Source organism: Eleutherodactylus coqui, chromosome 8 (assembly GCF_035609145.1).
Source record: "Eleutherodactylus coqui strain aEleCoq1 chromosome 8, aEleCoq1.hap1, whole genome shotgun sequence".
In the NCBI taxonomy this organism is placed as follows: Eukaryota; Metazoa; Chordata; class Amphibia; order Anura; family Eleutherodactylidae; genus Eleutherodactylus; species Eleutherodactylus coqui.
In genome coordinates this window covers 116,768,955-116,789,062 of record NC_089844.1, presented here as the reverse complement: position 1 = coordinate 116,789,062, position 20,108 = coordinate 116,768,955, and the positions used below count along the sequence as shown (strand labels likewise).

The window sequence follows — 20,108 nt, the reverse complement described above, 5'->3', positions numbered from 1 at the left end:
TTGGTCTACGGCTCCAGATTAGTATATTTCTCTTCCAGGACACGGACTTGGTTCCCAGTGATATAGCTGCAGGACTGACTCTCCTTCATCAGGAACAGGACAAAGTGGACCTCAGCCGGGATCCAGATGAAGTGGTGTCCCAGTCACCGTCACATTCTGGGGTTAGTCCTGATAAAGGTTTAAAGTGGTTGTCTAGCCTTATTTTCAACAGCTGACCTATAGCAGCGCAGCACTCCCATTAATTTAATTGGGAGTGAAGCCAGCGCTTCCACTTTCTCCTCGGTCCATTGATGACACAGTCCGGCCCACTGTCACTGCTGATTGATGGGTACCCCGAGCCGCCAACCCCCATCAGAGGATAGGTCATCAGTTGGAAAAAGGCTAGACAACCCCTTTAAAGGAATTGTCCCATGAAATGAACTATTACCTGTCAACAGGATAGGTTATAAGTATCTGAGCAGAGGGGGTCCCATCAGTCTTGCCTTCACCTGGTCATAAAACATTCAGGGGGTCTTGAATATCCTAGAATTAATTGGTCAATGGTTACATATACGCACTACCGCTCTAATCATTTCCGTGAAACTGCCGATGATGGCTGAATATAATCACTCTATCTCCATAGTAGTGTGTATGCGTGACCACCACTTCATCAGCTGAGCCCCCATAAATAGTTAATTTAATTGAAAATGGCCTTTGGTGAGGGCTATCCAATCTTTCTATGTTAGAAGAGGTCACTTGACCCTGAGAAGAAGCTGATCTCCCTAGAACACTGCCTCCTTTTTCTCTTTTAGGTAGACGATCTGGACGTGGAGTTGGATAAAGCTGCTCACTACATGCAGTTTGCAGCTGCTGCCTATGGATGGCCCCTCTATGTATACAGTAACCCCCTCACTGGACTATGCAAATTGTGTGGAGAATGGTGGGTGTCTTGTGTTAGCTGTGATTTTGGGATTGTGAGGAGTGATCTTTGTATGTAATGAAATGTTGATTATTTTCCAATCGGTGAGGACACTCTGACTTCAGAGAGATTTTTCGTATTCGTTTCACTTTATACATGTACCTGGGCGGTGTAAATGCTGCCAGAACTTCTAGAGAGAGCGAGAGGGGAAGCGGGACTCTCGGGCTGAGTGATGGACTCTCCATTCCATTGTATTATCACGTAGATATGAGTCGTATCCTTTTTCTTTTCTAGCTGCCAAAACCGAAGAGCCCAGCATGATATTGTGGGTGGTGATCACCTGAATTGCCATTTTGGCTCCATTCTGCAAACGACAGGGCTGCAGTATCGGGACTTCATCCACATCTCTTTTCATAACCGGGTGAGACAATGACCCTCAGTCCCAGCAGGGAGTAAAATGAATCTCTGGGGCGGTTTTAATAGGTTTTCTTTTGTTATAGATCTATGAAATCCCATTTTTTGTTGCACTTGACCACAAAACAGAAACCATCTTGGTAGCTGTAAGAGGAACATTGTCCCTTGAGGTGAGTGATGATAAATGGAACATTTGCTGTATGAGCAGACATAGATGGTCTTACACATGTTTTACTTTCATATCTGTATTCTCTGGCTCTAGTGGCTTTGTGTCTTGAGTACATTTGTGTCTTTTTTTTTTTTTTTTTCTTTTTGAGTAGATCTTGTAAGAAGAGTTTGTTCATTTTCGATAATCTGAAAATCCCTCCCCCAAAATAAGCTAATCACATGGTGTTCTATTGCTGCGCCCCCAGCAATTATCTGTAAACGATGGAGGAACCTGGAAGCAAGATACATGGTGTTCATTGAAATCCGTTGGGTAGCAGCTTGTCAGTATATTTTGCTGTACCTGGTTCTGCAGCTCGGGCCCATTCACTTCATTCTGCTGATCAGGCTGTGTCCTGGGGGTCGGACCCTCAGAAATTTTTGGATATTTTTTTTTTTTTTTTTTACAAATTTTCAGTCAATGCCATAAAAATAGTGATTTTCTTTCCCAGGACTGACATTCTTGCTATACACTGGGGATGGTTCACCAAGTTGAGCAAATAACCGCATTATCAATAAACCTCATATTTTTGATTCATGCCTATATAGATTTATTTAATTGAAACTAAAATGCCTCATTATTTTACTAATTCCATATTTTCTGCTTTTGTAGGATGTTCTGACTGACCTGTCAGCGGATTGCGAGAATCTGCACACAGATGGGGTGGATGGAGACTGCTTTTCACATAAGGTAAAGAACCTTCCCATAAGGCTGTTGATCTATGACAGACTATAACATGCTTGGGGTCTGTGGGTGCACTTAAAGCGACCCTCCAGGGCTGAAGAAACATGGCCAGACTGCTTTTCTAACTACCTGATATACACTGTGTATAGTATGCAGTGGTAGTCCAAGACACTACATACTGCTCTGACTAAAAGACAAAAAAAAAAAAAAAGACAACTTTTACCTAAAGGGCCACTCCGATAAACACATTATACCATTCTTGCTCCCCTCACCTGATTGCCTTGTCGCCCTTTGGAGGTCTCCTTTGTGCAGTACAGCCACCTCCCTGTCTGATGCTTGTCAGGCACTATCTTGAGGCTGGAATTTTTTTACTTTGTTTCACATCTGTCCCATGATGCATTAGTTAAAGGGGTTGTCCCGCGCCGAAACGGGTTTGTTTTTTTTTTATTCAATAGGCCCCCCGGTCGGCGCGAGACAAACCCAAGGGATGGGTTAAAAAAAGAAAAGGTTTAGTACTTACCCGAATCCCCACGCTGCGGCGACTTCTTACTTACCTTACCAAGATGGCCGCCGGGATCTTCACCCACGATGCACAGCGGGTCTTCTCCCATGGTGCACCGTGGGCTCTGTGCGGTCCATTGCCGATTCCAGCCTCCTGATTGGCTGGAATCGCCACACGTGACGGGGCGGAGCTACGAGGACCAGCTCTCCGGCACAAGCGGCCCCATTCACCAGGGAGAAGACCGGACTGCGCAACGCGTCTAATCGGGCGATTAGACGCTGAAATTAGACGGCACCATGGAGACGAGGACGCTAGCAACGGAGCAGGTAAGTGAATAACTTCTGTATGGCTCATATTTAATGCACGATGTACATTACAAAGTGCATTAATATGGCCATACAGAAGTGTATAACCCCACTTTCTTTCGCGGGACAACCCCTTTAAGGCTATACCATGTATGCCTTCTGGAGGACAGTTTAATAATAACCTTTTATATATTCACCTAAGTAGGCTACAGATCATAATTATACAGTCTGAAGGATGAGCTGTTATCTCCTCTATTAGAACACTGTGACAGGAGTGTCTGTGTCATGCTGTTACATGACTCTTCCGCAGAAACTGACTACAGGGCATACAGACTGAGAAACTGACTAGAAATTTAATACATAACTCCAAGTAGATCTGAGCTGATCAGAATTGAGCTCACATGACCTGGGGAGAAAGTGGCCAGTAGTTTCACACAGAAATAACTAACCAAGGTAAGGCCGGTGGCACATGAACGGATTTTTACTGCGGAATCCGCTGTTGGCGTCAGCACAGTGGATCCACAGCAAATACCACTTGGACCATGTAATGTAAAATTGATTTTTCCTACACACTCATGGAGTCGAATTGCGATTTCTGTGAGAGGAGGGGAGAGAATTAAAAAAAAAAAAAAAAATTACAGCATGCTCTATTTTCTTGCGGTTCCCGCACAGACAGCTTCCATTGAGGTCAATGGAAGCTGCCCGACCCGTGGCCCTTCCGCAATTGACATTGTGGAAAAGTTCGCGGATTGCGTGGCATTACCTAGCGACGGCGCTGAAAAAGTAAAAAGTACTGCGCATGTCTGGCCGGTACGTACATACGCCAATCGGGAACAGAGTCTGATTCCACATGCGGGAGCCTGCTGCAGGGTCTGATTCTGCAGCAGGCTCCCGCATGTGGAATCAGATTAGTTTGTGTGCTGCCGGCCTAACACTAGCTCACTTATACATCCTGGGGGGACTAGCTACATGATGGATTAAAAAAAAAATTAAAAAATGCTGTAATAGCCCTTTAAGAAAATTTTTTTTTTTTTTTTTAAAAAGTAGTACAAAAAAACTATATGAACTATTGTGATCATTCTGACCCACAGAATAGAGTTAACATGTAACTTTTACTGCATTGTGTACTCCATAAAAACAAGACCCTCTCCCCCCTCCAAAAAATGGAGTAACTGCATTTTTTCAATTTCACCCTACTTTAGAAATCTTTAACCCCTTAACGACGGCCCCATCGGGAAACTATGTCCTGCCTAAGTGGGCTTTAATCCTAGAGGACGTAGTTTTATGCATCCTCTTTGGATTAAAGCCCTGCAGGCTCTGGACGTGACAGCTCCATGCTGTCGGTGCCCGCAGGTAGCCGACAGCATGGAGCTGTCATCCCAGGATGCGGGCAGTCCCCCCCGGCATTGCGATCGGCGCTGTCGCAAAAAAGGAAACAAAAAGTGAAAAAAAGATGAAGTTTCAGCTCCCCCTCATGGATCGCAACCGGAGGTAAACGGTGATCGCGAAAAAGTTACAAAAAGTTGTAAAAAACTAAGGTTTCACCTCCCCTCATGGATCGGATCCATGAGGGGAGGTGAAAATACTTACCCCTGTCCTCCGAGATGTTCCGTGGCGATCTGCCATTGCCGCGGGACTCTGCGCATGCGCAGAAGCTCGGGTCGCCCGGGAGATTTGAAATCTCCTGGCGCCCAGCTATCAACAGATAGTCGGGCGCTGGTAGATGTCAGCGGGGACCGTGGTAAGCGGTCCCTGCTTCCGTGATCGCTGCTATCCCATGGATAGTGGCGATCATGGAAAAGTTGTAAAAAGTTAAAAAGTGTATAAGTTTCATCTCCCCTCACGGATCGGATCCGTGAGGGGAGATGAAAATAGTCCCCCAAAGCCCCCAAAATTGCCGAAAATAACGGCAAAACTGCCAAAATGGCGGCGCATGCCCAGTAGAGCCTAAGGCAAAAGTTGCCTTAGGCATAGTGACTTGCAGGGACCAAAGTGATTAGTCCCTGCTGACATGGATGGCTGTGATATACCTATCACAGCCATCCATGTCATTTGTTTAGTAAATATCGCACACGATGAGTCCTGTGTATCTCTCCCCTGTCACTCAGAGTGATTTGTGACAGGAAAGAGATAGCTGAGAAAAATCGTGTGCGATATTCAGTGAAAAAACACAGAAAAAAAACCCCGCCGCCGTCCCATATTTACCGCCCCTCGTACCCTTATTACCCCTCTATACCCACGCCCGTTTTTTTTTATTTTGGGGGGGGGTAAAATATTTTTTTTTTATTTTTGTCTACCTCCTTACCCTGTCTTCGCCGCCCCTCATACCCTAATTACCCCGCTATACCCACGTCCGTCTTTTTTGTGGGTTACATTATTTTTTTTCATTTTTTTTTTTTTTACGCCATTTTAAAAAAATTTATAAAATGGATCGTAGACGCTATACCGCAGAGCAAGCGTATGCGATGCTCTTTGCGTCAAGCTCCGGTAGCGAGGCTACCAGCGAGTCGGAGTTTTTTTTAAGCGACGACTCAGCCTCTAGCGCTGTAGAGGCTGAGGTAGTTGTCGGGGCAGCAGGGCCAAGCATTGTGGCGCCTGCGACTGCATGGAGTAACGCAGATGAATTTTTGCCCCGCATCCCCGCATTTACCGCCCCGCCTGGCATAAATGCGGAGGTCCCTAATTTCACTCCATTTAATTTTTTAAATTTATTTATAAGTGATGCCGTCCTGGATCTCATTGTCCGGCAGACTTATGCCGGACAGTACATAACCGCGCACCCCGCATCGTTATACTCCAGGACGTGGACCCCCATTGACATCCCAGGAGTTAAAAAATTCCTGGGAATTGTACTTCTTATGGGACTTGTAAAAAAACCATCTTTACGGTCCTACTGGTCTGCTACCGCCGTTCACGCAACACCTGTGTTTGCGTCAGTAATGCCCCGCCAGCAGTTCGAAAACACCATGCGATTTTTCCACCTCGCCGATAATACACAAATTCCCCCAAGAAACGACCCCGAGAATGACCACTTGTCTAAGTTGAGGCCCCTTATTATTTTATGAAAAGATTTTAAAAACGTTTACACCCCAGAAAAAAAATTTGGCGGTAGACGAGTCGCAAATGAGCTTCAAGGGCCGTCTATCTTTTAACCAGTTCATACCATCAAACCGCACTAGATATGGTGTGAAACTATATAAAATATGTAAAAGCACGAGCGGATATACGTCCGATTTTTTTATTTATGAGGGCAGAGACCGCCACCTAAATCCCCCTAATTGTCCTGAAGATATCGGTATGAGTGGGAAAATCATGTGGGAGCTTGTGGGCCCTTTTTTAAATAAAGGGCACCACATTTACATGGACAACTACTACACAAGCATCCCCCTGTTCAAGGCATTACATGACGCAGACACAGGTGCCTGCGGAACAGTGCGCAGAAATAGAGTAGGGTTCCCACAACCCCTAGTTTCAAGACGCGTGGACAAAGGAGCGTCTTACGCGCTGGCAAAGGACCCCTTACTTGCGATAAAGTGGTGCGACAAAAAGGACGTTTATATGTTGTCCACCATTCACAGACGCCTGCGTTGCAGTAAGGGAGAGGGGGGCTGCAACGCAGAAAATAAAACCGGTCTGTGTCACTGATTATAATAAATTTATGGGGGGGAGGGGGGGGGTCGATTTATCCGACCAAGCTCTACAACCGTACTTGGTTAAAAGAAAGACGCGTGCGTGGTATAAGAAGGTAGCGATCTACCTAATACAGATGGCTACCTATAACGCGCACGTCGTCTATAAGTTATCTGGGGGCACCCTGAGCTTCCTCCAGTTCCAGGAGGAGCTCATCGAGCATCTATTATTTGAGACCACCGCACCTCGAAATGCATTGGAATCTGAGGAGGTGCGAAGGCTCACAGAGCGCCACTTTATGCACCCCATCCCGGAGACTCCGGGCAAAAAATACTCTCAAAAAAGGTGTCGCGTCTGCTCCAAGCAAGGGAGGAGGAGGGATACGCGTTTTTATTGCCCCACGTGCCCATCCCACCCTGGCCTTTGTAATTACCCGTTTCGAAATTTATCACACTGCTTTACATTATTAATTTTACTTTTTTAATTTCTTTATCACTTATGCCGCCCTATAACTTATTGTCCTGAAACGCCAAAAGGAGGGGGGGGGGGGAGTGTTCTTTTTAGGGAGTCCTTTTTATTTAGTTGCGCCCTGAAATCCAATAGGTGGTCCCTCCATTATAGGCCTAGCAATGTGTCCTGTATGCAAATTGGACCTATAATGGGGGTATTGCTAAACACAGAACAATTACCGCTATAAACCTTGGGGTACATCTCCCCAGTTTTCTCAGCTTAAAACAAAGAAAACGGTCATGAAAATGACAAATTTATGAAAAAAAATGACACAATCAGCTAAAAAAAATCAAAATTGGGATTTTGTTCCTTCCGCTTTATTCCAATTCATTCAAAAATTGTGGAGTCAAAATACACAGTACACCCCTAGATGAATTCGTTAAGGGGGTCTAGTTTTCATAATGGGGTCATTTGTGGGGGTCCTCAATGGTTTTGGCAGTTTAATGATTCTACAAGTGAGCAATGAGGCCTGGAATTTATTCAGTTGTGCCCTAAAATCCAATGGGTGTTCTCTCCATTACAGGCTTCACCATGTCCCCATTTAGCAGATTGGGGCTACAATGAGTGTGTTTCTGAATGCGGGAAAAACAGGGGTATCCATTTTGGGGTGCAAGTCTTCATTCATAAGTTCGCTGCACAAAAAACCTTTCTATTAAAAAGACAATCAGCTAAAAAAAAAAAATCAAAATTGGGATTTTGTTCCTTCTGCTTTACTCAAATTCATTTAAAAATTGTGGAGTCAAAATACGCAGTACACCCCTAGATGAATTCGTTAAGGGGTCTAATTTCAAAATGGGGTCATTTGTGGGGGTCCTAAATGGTTTTGGTCGCTCAAGAGCTCTACAAAAGTACTATGGGGCCTAAAGAGCCTTCAAGCTAAATTTCTGTTCTGAAAGCCACCGACTACCCCTTTCATTTAGGGCCCCGTTGTGCTTCGAGACATAAAATTAGGGCCACAATGGGTATGTTTCTGAACACGGGACAAACGGGGGTATCTATTTTGGGGTACAAGTCTTCATTTATATGTGTGCTGAAGAAACAAATCTGCTTTTAAAATGACAGAATTGCCAAAAAAATGAAAATCCCAATTTATTCTTTCTGCTTTGCTTGAATTCATTCAAAAACTGTGGGGTCAAAATAGTCAGTACACCCCTAGATAAATCCGTTGAGGGGTCTAGTTTTCAAAATAGGGTTATTTGTGGGGGTCCTCAATGGTTTTGGTCGCTCAAGAGCTCTACAAATGTGATATGGGGCCTAAAGAGCCTTCAAGCTAAATTTCTGTTCTGAAAGCCACCGACTACTCCTTTCATTTAGGGCCCCGTTGTGCATCGAGACATAAAATTAGGGCCACAATGGGTATGTTTCTGAACATGGGACAAACGGGGGTATCTATTTTGGGGTACAAGTCTTCATTTTTATGTGTGCTGAAGAAACAAATCTGCTTTTAAAATGACAGAATTGCCAAAAAAATGAAAATCCCAATTTATTCTTTCTGCTTTGCTTGAATTCATTCAAAAACTGTGGGGTCAAAATAGTCAGTACACCCCTAGATAAATTCGTTAAGGGGTCTAGTTTTCAAAATGGGGTCATTTGTGGGGGTCCTCAATGGTTTTGGCCACTCAAGAGCTCTACAAGTGTGATATGGGGCCGAAAAGCCTTCAAGGAAATTTTCTGCTCTGAAAGCCACTGACTACTCCTTTCATTTTGGGCCCCGTTGTGCATCAAAACATAAGATTAGGGCCACAATGGGTATGTTTCTGAAAACAGGACAAACAGGGGTATCCATTTTGGGGTGTCACTCCTTATTCTCATGTGCACTATAGAAAAAAAATATGTCTTTAATGACATATTTGCAAAACTGTGAATTTTTTTTATTTTTTCTCTTCTAAATTGCATTAACTCCTGAATAAAAACTATGGGGTCAAAATACTCATGACACACCTCAGTGAATACATTAAGGGGTGTAGTTTTTAAAATGGGGTCATTTGTGTTGGTAGCTATCATTCTGACACCTATGAGCCTTTGCAATCTTGCGGTGGTGCAGGAAAACAAAGTGTTTCTCAAAATGCTGAAAAGTAATGTTAAATTTATGTCTCCTAAATGGTTAAAAAAAACACAAAAGTTTTTCAAATGTGCATTCAGAATAAAGTAAACAGATGGAAATATATACCTTAGCAAAAATTTCTACAGTATATTTGCGTAATGACAGTTGAAAATGTGAAAAAATGACAATTTTTTCAAAATTTTCCCAATATTGGCACTTTTAATAAATATCCATAAATACTATCAGTCTATTTTTTCCACCTATATGAAGTACAACATGTGGCGAAAAAACAATGTTAGAATCACTTGGATATGTAAAGCCTTTACGGAGTTATGCTATGTTGAACGACGCATGTCAGATTTCCAAAATTTGGCTACGTCACTAAGGCGCAAACAGGCTTTGTCACTAAGGGGTTAAGTTTTTTTCAGTACATGTTATACTACATGAAATGATACCATTAAGTATTACAACTTCTTCCATAAAAAAAATAAGCCCCTTCATACAGCTCTGCAATTTTTTTTTTTTTTTTTTTAAATAAAAGGTTTTGTTTTTGTTAGTTTTTTTTTTAGCGATTGAAACAAAAATGGATAATGCCCATGTGCTCAAGGGGTTAAATAGTAATAATTTTGTATAGTGCCAACATATTCCGCAGCGCTTACAATACAGTAACTCAAGTTCAGCATGTTTTTTTTATGTTACCTTTTGGAAGAGCTAAGGTCTAACATCACTAAAACTGTGTTTGGTAGCACTCCCTCATGCAGATCGAATGTGGTGCGATGTCCCAGAGTCCCTCTGTTCCAGACTATAGGTTTGGACAGCACACCTTGTAGTTTTTTGAATGCACATAGCTGGCGACTGAGGTCCCCCTTTTCATACCAGATCTTTTTCTGATTGATTCACTTCTGGATGTTGGCCAGAGCCAGGCTGAATTCTGTTACCTATTACTTCATATACTTCAAGTTTCCTTATATGCTTGATAAAGGGCATTTGAGACCGAAACGTTGCTTTATGTGAACCTCTGGACTGTCCAAATGCCAGTGCATTCAGAAAGCTACAAGGTCTAACATCACAACTTGACATTTGAGTGAAGGTTGAATTTACATTTCTCACGCTTGTGGAACTTCTGTATGTTTTTAGGGTATTTGTCAAGCTGCTTGTTACATCTACAGAAGGCTTATAAATGACGGCATATTGAATCAAGCATTCACTGTTGCTCCAGTAAGTGTTTATTTCGTAGACGTAATCAAGATCTCTAGTCTGTGACGACGCAGAATACTCTGCAATAACTTCTCATTACTTTTTCTTGCCAGGAATATAAGCTTGTCATTGTGGGACATAGTTTGGGGGCTGGAACAGCTGCTGTGTTGGCGGTGCAACTTCGAAGTTCCTTTCCTACACTCAAATGCTATGCATTTTCACCACCAGGCGGCCTTTTCAGGTGGGAAAGCGAAAACATCTATTTGTGACCCCCATTGTATGATGTTGCTGTCTACTATCGTAAGCCATTATATAGTCCCTGCTCCATTCATCTGGTGCGAGAGGAATAAGGAGAGGATATTGCTGTGCTTATCATATAGAAGACCATGGGGTGCTAAGATACCTACATATTAGAGTAGTGGTGGTCAATTCAGCACATTATGAAGGCCTACAAGGTGCCTTTTGGCAAGTACAGCACTCCACTGACCTTCGCAGGCTTCACACTGCCAGCTCAGTCCAGCACTAAGTAGGCTTGTGAGCGCAGCACCGCTAGTCAGGTGATGCCACTTACGTATCACCTGACTAGAGGCCGCAGGGTCCCAGGTGAAAGGCTGCACTGATGGCATGAAGAATTGGGATGTGAGGACAAAATCAGCTGTGGATATGCATCTAATTTCAAGTCAAAATCTGCACCAACAATGCGGTTTTTCACACCTCTTTAGATGCATAAATGCTGCAGAATTTGCAGAAGAGTTTTCCACTGTGAAATTCTGCAGTATCTCCACCCCTTGCGAACATACCCCAAGAGTGCCAACTGCAGGGTGCACATCAAGTCCCTCGTAGCACCTCCATACAGTGACAACTACTTGCCCATATATACACATGGCTTCTAAAAATAGAGCAAACCCCATGCCCCTTCTACACCATGCAGACCCTTGTGCCGTATTTACTTTTATCTACCCCCTTGCCTTCTTGTAGCATTACTGTGCATTGCTGCCACCTGTTGGTTGAATTGTTTCCACTTAAACAGTGAAAATAAGATTGGGAACTTTGAGTTGGCGAGGGGGGGGCGGGGGGTAGTCTCTGCAGGTCCCCAGTTCCCCTCTGCTGTGTTAGGGGATGCTATGTTGAATCTGTTTGCTTAGTTATTACTTGTGCACAATATTATATGATTTTCCATACAACATGTGTGGTAAGACTTAATATGCTTATCTGCAACTTTTCTCCCCCCTCATGATTTCTCTAGATCATTAGTGAGGGTCTGAATGATTCGGTGGTCCAGCATTCGCACTGTCATTCCATTCATTATAATGGTAGTGCCAGAGCTGGTGGAGCACTTGTACCTGGCTGTACATAGACTTACCAACCCTAGAGACAGAAAGTGGCTCAAATCTACGCTTGCTCATGGCAAATGTAGATTTTGTTTTTTGTCTTTGGGATAGCTGGGCATGCACCTCTTTTAGCATATTTTATACCAACGCACTTCAGATTGAGACTGGTATATGAAACATCTTAATAGATGTCCCCATGTTTTAACCCCTTAAAGCTATAGGACGTACATTTACGTCCTGCAGCATTGGCGTATGTATGAAGGGAGATTGTGGGGCGATCTCCCTCCATACAATGCGGGCATCGGACGTTTCTTACAGCAGACATCTGGCAGCAACAGCTCCAATCAGCCGTGCAGCTGATTGGAGCTGTTAACCCTTTAAATGCTGCTGTCAGTTTTGAAAGCGGCACTTAAATCCCCTGAACATCATTCAGGGGTGCCGTACGGCCTCCCCGCAATGATGTTGCCGGGAGCCGTGCAGGTGACATAGCAGCCAGGGCCCTTCTGAAAGGCCCCAAGGGCTATCTTGGCAGAATGACTATCAAGCCATCCCCATGGGGTGGCTTGATAGGATGCCTGCCTGATGGCAGTATTATGTAAAGCTATGGCATTACATCATACTGCAGGAACGATCTAAATAATAAAACAAAAATACATATTTGGTATCACTGCGTCTGTAAGAGTCCGATCTATCAAATTAACGCATTATTTACCCCGCATAGCAAACACCCAGAAAACAAAAATCTGTGTAGGGAATGTAGAGTTTGTAGCAGAAAAACAAGTACCAACCTCTATAAAGATATAGTAAGAAGTTTAATCCATACAGACGTGATCAGAAGTGGGAGAAAAAAAAACATCACTCCTACAATACGTGGCATCCCATGGTTGCCGGCAGATTGCAGTTAAGTTTGAGGTCATGGCCAAACTTGCAACCATCACAGAAGTCTAGTTAGGTTGTGGGCTGCAAAAAGTCACCTTGTAACTCTGGCGTAATACTTTCTTTGCAGAATGGGGAGTTTCTTTGAGGTTTGTCATTCATTTCTTTATGCAAAATGGGACTATTAGTGGTGGTCCTAACTACTGATTTTTCTCTTTCTAGCAAAGCTCTTGCCGATTATTCAAAGAGTTTCATCATCTCCATAATAGTTGGGAAAGATCTTGTACCAAGGTAAGGGCTTGCTCTAATGCACATTATATACCGGTAGTAGGTAACTTGTCTCATGATCTCTCATGTACTGCCCTCTACAGATTGAGTTTACCCAACATGGATGATTTGAAGAACCGAATATTAAGGATGGTGGTCAACTGTAACCGACCCAAGGTATGAGCTTGTGCATTAACATGCATACTGTGTGGGGAACTCCACTGGGGAACGTCTTGGTCTGCTAGAAAACTGGCAGCCTCCTAAATACTTTCAAGAACAGAGAGATTTTGTTTTCTTTGTTTATTGAACTTTCCTTCCAAAAGCCATAGCTTGCTTGTTTTTTGTGGAGTGAGTTGTGTGTGTGTGTGTGTGTAGATATATATATATATATATGTTACAATTTAACCCCTTAATAACGCGGCCCCTTTTTTCCCCCCCATTTTCGTTTTTTTCTCACCCCTTTAAAAAAAATCGTAACTCCTTTATTTACCCATCGACGTCACTGTATGAGGCTTGTTTTTTGCGGGACGAGTTGTATTTTTCATTGGTGCTATTTAATGTACCATATAATGTACTGGAAAACTTAGGATTTTTTTAAAGTGGAGTAAAAAAAAAAAAAGACATTCCGCCATCTTTCAGTGCATCTTGTTTCTACGGCACACAAACTGCAACAAAAACGACATAACTTAATTCTATGGGTCAGTACAATTACTACGATACCAAACTTGTATAGGTTTTTTTTTTTCTTTCTTTACTGTAGTACTTGTATTTTTTTTAGAGACATTTACTTTTTTAAATTATTTTCTGCCACCATCTTCTGTGCGGAATACATTTTTTTATATTTCCGTCGACGTAGTTGAGTGAGGGCTCATTTTTTTTGCGGGATGTCCTGTAGTTTCCGTTAGTACTAGAGATGAGTGAGTATACTCGCTAAGGCACATTACTCGAGCGAGTAGTGCCTTAGCCGAGTATCTCCCCGCTCGTCTCTAAAGATTTGGGGGGGGGGGGGGCGTATGGGACCCCCGAACATTGTTTGGGGCATTTAAAGTGTTAATGGCCGCGAACGGCCGTACAGCCGATTGCAGCTATTGCCCGCGGGTGTCAGCTGTAATAAACAGCTGACGCCTGCGCTGTATGAAGAGAGGTCACCCCGCGACCTCTCTTCATACATACCCCGACGCTCCAGGACGTACATTTACGTCCTGGAGCGGGAAGGGGTAATGTGTTGAAAAAGTTTCAAAAGCGCAGTTGATATTAAGAATGGAATTTGGGGAGGGGGGAGTTGATTTTTAGGATTTTTACGGTGCAGTAAAAATGCTGTGCAGCGGGCCAGTACGATTATGGCGATGCCAAAATACAGTTTTTTGGGTTTTTTATTTACTACTTTTAAGGTATTCATATGACACTGATTTGCTGCAGATTATGGCTTGTATTTTGATGCAGATCTGCAGTAGATTTCACCTCTTAATTTGAATTCAAGTGTAAAATCTGCAGCAAATCAGCAATGTGTGAACGCTCGCATAAAATAGTTGGGGTTTTTTTGGCCCAATAGTAGACTTTCAGTTATCTTGTACTAGATTCAGTTTTTTAATATGTAGTAATTTTCAATGTCTTCTTAATGGGTATCCCTGCATGGCAGACCTGCACTACACTCCCATCCAGCATTTGCATCCCAGGGGAACAGATCGGGTACCAGAGGGCTCCCCCTCCAGCTGGCTGCTTAGATGTGTAGTCAGTTCTGACCGCAGCATCGAAATGGTTAAAGGGGTTATTGAAGATACAACTGGTCCCCTATAAGTAATGCATGAGTGGGGAGACCTGCAGCTGTTGGCTGGGGACTTGTGAGGAGACGTTTAGTATAAGCTGCGCCTTTTTTTTTTTTTTTTTAATTAAGATTATGTGCCATGTTAACTATATTCACTTTTTTTTGTTTTCAAAATTGCACATTGATAGAAGAGTCCAGTAATGATTGATATCTTCTTTACTCTCCCCAGTACCAGATCCTGCTGCATGGATGTTGGTATGAATTATTTGGTGGCAGTCCAGATGACTTCCCTACAGAACTGGATAGCCGAAACATGGCATCTCTAACGCAGCCGCTGCTGGCCGAGCAGACCATAATGGTTCAGAAATCCTCTTCGTACAGCACATTAACAGATGGCTGCCCTCTTGACTCTCCACGATATCCTCATTTGTTTCTACCAGGGAAGGTTATCCATATTACAGAAGACAGCAGGTCAGGATGGTAAGTATCCCCACCCATTATATGGTATACGGGGGGATTCAAAAAGACTGTTGCAAAAGTTAAACTGATGATTTCAGACATAAATTGCCATACAACAGCCAGAATGACATGAAAAGTTAGAAGAACGCTCCAAGTTTTTAATGCACCCTACAGAAGTTTGATGTGAGCGCAGTTATGACATTAGATGACTTAAACAAACTCCTCTCTCTGCAGTAGAATCCATACCGAGGATATGCTGGGATGCATCTCGACAGATCTGGTCTACCTACATCTGCCATGTAACCAACAGCGCCCATATCAAACAACTCACATGGTGCATTAAAAACTTGAGTTCCTTAATTTCATATCATTCTGGCTGTTGTATGTCAACTCGCGTATGACTAAATCAGCTTTACTTTTGCACCTTTTTTCGGATCGCCCCATAGAGTAGCCATTATAGGAGTGTGCAGTTTTCTGAACTTCATGTCAGTAAGCCCATTGAAGAACATGGTATGCAGAATTCATAAAGTCATGAATGATGGAGAAGAGAAAACCATACAGGGAGTGCACAGAAGATAGAAACAAGACATTCTTAGGCTCTGTTCCCATCTGCGTTGTGGCTTCCCTTATAAATAGAAAGTATGATGCAGATGCTACCAGTGGAGAACGGAGTCCCTTGATTTATGGGCACCCTGGCAGAACCCAAACCAACGTTCCCTGTCATTTTGGTGGGATAAATGGCGCTGCATCAATATGAGATTGAAGGGAATCCAGCACTCTCCACCCCTCACCCCAGTCCATCAATATCAGGTCAGTAGCAACCCTGCTGATTAGAGGTTTGCACCTGACATAGTAAAGCTTAGTCATATGTTTATTTAACTCATTTGTATACACTATCCTACCAAAAGTAGTTGTATACCTAAGCAAGAACTGAAAGTCGAATTTATTTCCATATGTTAATACTTAGTGGGTCCTTTTTTGGCCCGAATTACATCGGATACTCTCTTATACATTTTTAATGTCCATTACACTTTAGCAGTATTTCCCTCCATTCATCCTGCAACTGTCTGCCTAGTTCTCTCAAAGAAAATGTAGGCTGTTCATATTTCTTGATCTATTCTAGTTCACCCCAAAGATGTTAAGTAGGGTTCAGGTCGAGACTCTTTGCAGGACAGTCCAATCATTGGACATACATATTCCGAAACCACCGTAAAACAATGCCGGATTGGTGACGAGGCATGTTGGAAGTATTGTTGATTATTCCCTGAGTATTGCCACATTGTCGGCAGCACATTATTGTCTAGAATGTGAAGGTACACCTCATTGTTCTTGTCACTACAACTACCGGAACAAGACTTTGCCCCATAAAACATCCCAGTCCATAACGGAACCTTCACAGTACTTAACTGTTTGCACAGCACACTCAGGCAAATGGTGATCCCCATGCATCCAATGACTATGCTCCTTGCACCATTGTAAACTGGCCAATGCATCTACTTGGAGAGAATTTTCCAGATATTTGCAGGATGACTGGAGGGAAATACCAGCTGAAGTATATCTGATGTCATTATGGCTAAAGGAGTACCCACTAAATATTAACGTATGGAAATAAATACTATTTTTGCTAAGGTGTCTAATTACATTTGGTAGGTTAGTGTACTCCACAGCACTGTACAGAAATTGTTGCTACTTACATCTAGGCCACTACACAGTATACAGAGGAGTTAGTTCTGGTGTACAGCGGCCCTGGCAAACAGCTGATCAGACAGGGGTGCTACCGATCTGATATTGATGGCCTGCCTAAGTATTCTAGTCCTGGAAAACCCCTTCTAATGTTTACACTCAGAGGCTGAAAAACCTGTCCTGACCGAGTACTACTCACATACCTGCACAGCTTATTACGTCGCATGTTGGCTCACTTGTAGTAAGCCCTGCGGCTGTGTAAGTAACACTGTCAGTAAAGATTTTCAGCGTATTTATGCATACATTTGCGATGCACATTTGCACAATGGTTGTTGCATTTTGCATGCGTCTGCGCATACTATTACAGTATTTTTGTGCGTGTCCTGCATATTTATGTACGCAAAATAATACGCCAGCGCGCTCCCATTGATTATTGAAAATAGAATATGCCGTGCAACTTATTTTATTTTTTGCAGCAACTCAATGCGTGTGCAAAATGCGCTTATGTGAACAAACCCACTGAGACCAATGGGTTCTTTTCACTATGCATTGTGTGCACAAATTTTGCACACGCAATACGCAGCGCAAATTCTTTTCTGTGAATAAGCGCACAGCTTATGTTTTTCTTTTCCTTCACAGGCTCTGTTTATCCGATGTGAAATACCGAGCACAATGGTCGACGGAGGCGTCCTTCAGCAGTATATACATCAGCCCCAGGATGCTAACAGACCACATGCCGGACATTGTACTGGGCGCTCTTAGGAGCCTGTGCCAGGAGCGGGGCGGCTGCGGGCCCTGTCAGACTCCACAACATGATTTGCTCACAAATCGGTTCTAAGCCATGTTGGTAGCAATAGATCTTCACACCTCTATGGATGAAGCAGTCTTACAAGTCACACCATAACCTTCCTTTTACCATAGGACGATGCAGCAGCTGGAAAATGATCGCGGTGACAAGAAACGCACAAGTTTTGTTGTGTTTTGCACAATCCTTTGTTTCTTTGGACGAGTTTAGTGAACAGTTTTGTGTCTCCTGTTAAAAGAAAAGGGAAAACAAAGGGTAAAAAAAATGTTCTCTACGTAAATTTTGCCTAAGTTATATTCTTGTGACGGGTTTTATGCTTTTACCCAAATAAAGTGTTATCAGTGTATACATGAAGTTATACAACTTTTTTTTAGTTTTTTTTAATTGCTCAGTTTTTAAGATCTCTGCATGCTGTCAGCGAATATGAATATTTGTTTTTATATCTGGAAGCTGAAAATACATATGTAGCCCTGCTATCGGCTGAAAAGTGGCTCTAATAGTATCCAGCAGCACAATCCTCTGATAGTTTGCTACAATGTATCATTAGCTTACAGAGCATCATGGATGAAATTGTATCACCTCTCATAGAAGAGAACAGCTATGTACAGGTCATCAGCATCTCAAGACAAACTATGTTCACTGACAGCAAGCAGTCATTTTAAAAATGTTGGAGGAACACAAAATACATTAGAAAATAGAAGAAACTTTCATTTATTACAGTGAGAAGTTTGTTTGGAAAAAAACTGAAAAGCCCTTTATGAAGAGAACAGGGTGGGCTGCCCACGTCCCCCCGCAGGTTAGTGCGTTCTACCATCATGCCTGTGTGATCTATTAGTAATTCTGAAAGCGGGTGCACAGTTACAAGGTGTTGTAAGCCATATTCCCCACATCACTATTGCTATGTTGGTGCTTGGAAGATGACAGCACAAAACTTGTTTATAGCATCTTTTTGTTTTTGCACCAGTTTTTATAATTTTTCATTAAAGCTGTTGTAATGGACACTATAAATGTGGTGTCGGTGCAGTCCTGGCTCAGCATAGGTAGTAGGGCAGACAACTACTTTTCATTTTTCCTATCCGGGCTCCTTTTAGAGCTATACTTTTTTGCACACATGTGGCCTGTTCACCCGCACACGTGACAGCGCATCACCCTTGCCGTGATTTTAAAGGCCATTTAGCCTAGTGAGGTCCAGATGTGTTCTATTTCTCACAAAACTGCACAGCATATTGCGGATTTGCGCGTGCATTTATACATATCACATAGACTTAAATTGGAACTTTTGCTGTGCAAATATGCAGAAAGAACATGTCCTTTTTTGAGCTTGACTGAAGCGTACGTAAAAAGAAAAAAAGCGCTCATGTGAAAGCACCCACTGACATCATTGGGTTCTATTCTCTGCGTACTGCACGCGTATATTTTATATGCGCAGATACATCCATCTGAAAAAGTCCTTAAGGAGATCCAGTGCTGCCAAGCTGATATATTGCAGGACTTTATCATGGACCACAGCGGCCTGAACCGACTTGTGCAGTTGTAAGGCTCCCTAATACATTGTTTAAGCACCTTGGAGATATGAGTCTTTGTACAATCCCATACAACCAGACGTTCAACATATATCTATAATGGAAACCGGTAATATTGAAAAAAATCACATACCCGTCCTATATGGAACCAGACAATCTCCGCTGCCCAGTCTCTTGACGAAACCTGCACCTCTCTGCTTGCGTGACGTGAAAATGTAGTAGTGCCAGTCCACAAACTCCAGGCAGGTGTCAGACCCGGATGGCTCTGGGGATTAGATTTACGGGAGAAACTCCGACCAGCGGAGACGGCCCGGTTTGTGGCCATTTTTGTACAGCACAGGAAACTTAAAACCAGTATTTTTGTACGTATGCGACTTTCAATAGGCAAAGTAAAGCGCCGTACACATCTGCGTTTAGGCTCTATTAGTGCTTTCCGGTTTTCTGTTCTACTTTTAAAACCGAGAAAGGGAAGATAAACTGCACTATCAGTCCTGACAAAAAAGTAAAAATGCAGTGGATTCAAATAGAAACCTTTTTCCTTTTGATTCCAATGGGCAAAAAACATCTGTTTCGAATTCAGTTTAATTTGTTTATCTGTTCCAGAAACAGAAAGCCCTAACGGAGCCCAAATACAGATGTGAATGGGGCCTAAGGATGTATGTCAGTATCCTTCCCTTATGGGCAGTTCAAGAGGCTAGAGATTGAGGATAGGATCCTTTTAATGTTTTTGTACAAGCACCCTCTGTTAACTTTGTCACCTATTAACTTTTTGCACAGTGGAAAACGATGCCTGAGGGTGAAGTCACACGAACGTATATCGGCTCGGTTTTCACGCCGAGCCGATATACGTTGTCCTCGTGTGCAGAGGGGGGGAGGCTGGAAGAGCCAGGAGCAGGAACTGAGCTCCCGCCCCCCCTCTCTGCCTCCTCTCCACCCCTCTGCACTATTTGCAATGGGAAGAGGCGGGGTGGGGCTAAATTCCGAGAATTAGCCCCGCCCCCGTCCCACCT

The 20,108-nt window shown here is 43.1% G+C and overlaps 1 protein-coding gene across 1 annotated transcript in view; it reads left to right on the top strand.

Annotated features, from left to right (window-relative positions):
• DAGLB (diacylglycerol lipase beta) overlaps positions 1-17,921 on the top strand; it is a 32,072-nt gene extending 14,151 nt beyond the window's left edge. Inside the window, exons 5-15 of the mRNA XM_066576269.1 lie at positions 39-161; positions 792-919; positions 1,193-1,319; positions 1,399-1,482; positions 2,130-2,207; positions 10,330-10,410; positions 10,503-10,630; positions 12,819-12,887; positions 12,968-13,040; positions 14,858-15,108; positions 17,410-17,921. Coding sequence (XP_066432366.1) covers positions 39-161; positions 792-919; positions 1,193-1,319; positions 1,399-1,482; positions 2,130-2,207; positions 10,330-10,410; positions 10,503-10,630; positions 12,819-12,887; positions 12,968-13,040; positions 14,858-15,108; positions 17,410-17,608 — 1,341 coding nt within the window. The 3' untranslated portion in view covers positions 17,609-17,921. The remainder of the gene's footprint in view (positions 1-38; positions 162-791; positions 920-1,192; positions 1,320-1,398; positions 1,483-2,129; positions 2,208-10,329; positions 10,411-10,502; positions 10,631-12,818; positions 12,888-12,967; positions 13,041-14,857; positions 15,109-17,409) is intronic.
• The last annotated feature ends 2,187 nt before the right edge of the window (positions 17,922-20,108 follow it).